The following is a 3,747-nucleotide window of genomic DNA, read 5'->3' on the forward strand; positions in this document are numbered from 1 at the left end:
ACGAGATCCCGTTATTCCAGGCGCTCGCTGTGAGGGAGCGGGTTGATAGGGAGGGGAGTCTGTGCAATCCCGGAGAGGAGCGCGCACAAAGAGGTGCTGGGATTCTGGAGCGTGGTGCAGACATCTAAGATGCGGGCGGCTTTATGTTCTCCACTGCTGATTTTTCTGCGCGCCGCACTCTCCTCTGCGCTCCCCCAGCTTTGGTACTGCAGGAATAGAACCCCCAGCTCCTTAGATGGCCGTAAGAGAATTTCAGAGTGTCCGTGATGTTAGAAATAGGCTATTAATGTTATCTCTGGCAAGACCTGCCTTGTTATCCCAAAATGTGATCGCTCCCTGGAACAGTTGTGCTACGGAGTACTTTAGTACCCTAATAATATCTCAGTGTTGATTATTTTATGACTTAAAAAGAGCAATCAAAACCCTAGAAAAAAAAACCAAGAACAACCTAACAATGGCCTAACAACCTGAAGATTAGCCCTTTTCTTGAACAAAAATGATCCTTTGTCTTTTTTCCAGAAGAAATGCTCTCAGGATAAGCCTTCTCAGAGATGGAATATTTGGTTTTCTCTTTGCTTCACCTTTCGATTTATCATCTTGGATTATAAGATGAACTTTTTTTTTCTTATATTCATCAAACATTTTTAGCATCTATGAGCCAGCTACTGCTAAGTGTAGGGGATTATAAAGGTCCTCAGAAATGTAAAATTAAAATCCGAAATAAGTTTTTACTTTAAAACAAACCGATGAATGGTTAAGAAAAAGATTTTAAAGTTTTGACATAAAAAGATGAGAGTTTTTTTACCTATCAGATTGGTGTGAGTACATATATTCATTAAGAAACCAAAACTCATAAAATTAAGTTATATGTAAAAGGAATATATAATTCTGCACTTTTTTTTTTGTTGTTAAAATATTGTTTGGAAAAAAGTCTGGAGGAATATATAGCAAGTAGTTAACTGGATTCCTATGGTTGTTAGGATTATAGGAGATGTTCATTGTTAACGTTATCAAATGCTGTAACATTTGAATTTTTTACAGTAAGCATTGTATATGCAGAAAAAATTAAATACATTAAATTAACTGATTCAACTTGTAAAGAAACATCATAAAACATTCAGTCTTTAAATAAAATTTTTAAAATTATAGTTGACCTACAATATTAGTTTCAGGTGTGCAACATAGTGACTCAACACTTATATACCTTATGATACGATCATCCCGATAAGTCTGTCACCGTATCCTCTGTTACTGCATAAAATTATGATATTATTCCTGTGCTGTACCTTAATAAATCCCTGTAACTTACTTATTTTTTAACTGGACATTTGTACCTCTTATTTCTCTTTGCCTTTTTTACCCATCTCCCCACTTAGTCTTAATAACCAAATAAATGCAAATTAAAAATGTGGCAAGCTATTTTTCCTATTATTGCTTGAGAAGGTACAGTGAAATGTTTTCTCATTCATTACTGATAAGTGTTCAGCACTTTTGGAAAACAATTCGATGATATGTATCAAATCGTAATAATGTTCAATTAAGGGCCTGGCTTATATATAAGTTTTAAAAGGATTAAAATTGTATGTAATATGTAAGCTTCATATATGAAAAATACAGGAGGGGAATATAGCAAAATTATAAGAGCCGTTGTTACTTTTTCAGAAGGCTTTTCTGAAGCCCCAGACTTTGTTGGGTCCTCTTGTCTTTCTTTTTCATAGCAGCCTGTACTGCCTTTATCGCAATTATTTAAATGTTATTTGGGTAAATTGTTTGATGGCTGCTTACGGTCAGTAAGTCCAGGAAACATTTCTGCTATGTCTTGTTTACTGCTCTCTTTCTGGTTTAGTGCACTTGGTTTGCGAAAATTTTTAGTAAATATTTGAAATGTAAATAAAAATGTTTGAGTGGTGGGATTAGGATCCCCACCGCCACCTCCCTTTTTCTCAGATTTTTGGAATGCTTTCTTTTGCAATTTAACAACCTATAAAAAATGGAAAACTGAGAACTTGTGGACAAAGAAGGCACTGAATACATTCTTTTATAAAATTGACGGTGCCTCCTCAAAAGCAGAGAGGCATTTGGTTGTCATGTAGAGAATTTTGTCCATCTTGCTTCTTTATTTCAGCAAGAGAGAAAGCATGAGCTCTGCGATAAGGGCCTGTCCTACCAGTTAGAAATCCTTATCTTTCTGATTTTCTCTTTCATGTAGCGAGTACCAGGGCTTGGTGAAACACACAGGAGGCTGCCACTGTGGAGCAGTTCGATTTGAAGTTTGGGCTTCAGCAGACTTACACATCTTTGATTGCAAGTGAGTATTTTCTCTTCTGAAGTTGGTTTAAAAGGACTTACACAAGTTAAAACACAGTGCATCAACATCATCTGGGGAGTTGGAGTGTAGATAAAACAACATTGGCCACGAACTGATAATTGTTGGAGTCAGGTGCTCAATACATAAGGGTTCATTGTTCTATTCTTTTTCCTTTGTGCGTGCTAGAAGTTTTCAGTAATAAATTTTTTTTAAAAGATGGAGGCTAAAAATAACTGAGTCTGGTCGTGTGTGTGTTTGAGAGAGACAGACAGACAGACAGACAGAGACAGAACTCACTTGTACAGCATGGCCCCAGGTGACACAGATCAGGGTCTTCGGGCTTGTGCCTAGCTGAGTCACCCCTGAGACTAATTCTGCTGGTGGATGGGGAGAGTGGTTAGCTGGAAGTGGTTTAGGCTGGGCACTGAGTGAATAACCTTGGGCAGAGTCTTCAGAGTTGGGGGAGGTGGAGGGTAAATGAGTGGAGAGTGTGTGCACTTGGAAGCTCACCATGCTCCAGGCCCTCTTGCTCCACTTCATTCTTCCAGAAGAGGCAGATGGTATTGCCAGAATCTGTACGGCCTGCTTTTTAGCACCTTCTCTGGCATTGTAATAGAGCAAGGACAAGCTCAGGATTCTAGACCTTTTGTTCCTAGGTGGTACCTAAATTATATATGGAAAAAATATCATGGAATTACTCAAATGAGGAACTGACAAGGCTACTAACAGTGGAGTCCAGATTGGAGAAGCACCATGGATTCTGTACTAGAAGATTAGAGGATTCTCTAGTTAGAGGATTCTATACTAAATTAGAATTTTTTTTCAAAAGTGGACTGAAAAAAGGGGACTTAGAATTAATTCCAGAGGCAGTAATCTTAAGGACCTGTTTTACTTGGAGCTAGGCTGCCTACGAAGTGCAGATAGGAAAGAGGGAAACGTAAGTTCCTTTTCTATTTTTGGTGTGGATATCTCAGAGACATGAGAGTGTAACTATGCCTGATACTTATTTTCTAAATGACTCTAGAATGCAACGGTTCACTTCATTGTAATGAACTGGGTGTGGGCAGCAGAAACGTGGTTCTGTTGGTCCGTGTTTTCCAAGGGATGCATGGCCCCAATTGCTGGCTGTGGGACCTGTAGGCAGAGACTCCAAGTGGCTAATCTTTCTGCCTGAGCTCCCCATTCCCTGGATGGTGTTGAAAGGAGCTTCACCTCTGTGGTCAGCTGGCTCTCACAACATATCAGGTTGGGCCCCTTGGGCACTTAGAGGGTACAGATGGCTGTTGACAGTCTGGGACTTGCTCTTTCTTTCTGTAGCTGCAGTGTTTGCAAGAAGAAGCAGAATAGACACTTCATTGTTCCAGCTTCTCGCTTCAAGCTCCTGAAGGTTAGTGCTAAGAGCGGGGTTGAAGATGCAGAACCCACTGGGGAGTCCCTGA

General features: G+C 39.5%; 1 protein-coding gene across 1 annotated transcript in view; it reads left to right on the plus strand.

Annotated features, from left to right (window-relative positions):
- CENPV (centromere protein V) overlaps positions 1 to 3,747 on the plus strand; it is a 15,243-nt gene that overhangs the window by 3,800 nt on the left and 7,696 nt on the right. The window contains exons 3-4 of the mRNA XM_011359139.2: positions 2,210 to 2,308; positions 3,626 to 3,695. Of these exons, the coding sequence (XP_011357441.1) occupies positions 2,210 to 2,308; positions 3,626 to 3,695 (169 nt within the window). The remainder of the gene's footprint in view (positions 1 to 2,209; positions 2,309 to 3,625; positions 3,696 to 3,747) is intronic.

This window comes from Pteropus vampyrus, unplaced genomic scaffold (genome assembly GCF_000151845.1).
Source record: "Pteropus vampyrus isolate Shadow unplaced genomic scaffold, Pvam_2.0 Scaffold44, whole genome shotgun sequence".
Classification (NCBI taxonomy): domain Eukaryota; kingdom Metazoa; phylum Chordata; class Mammalia; order Chiroptera; family Pteropodidae; genus Pteropus; species Pteropus vampyrus.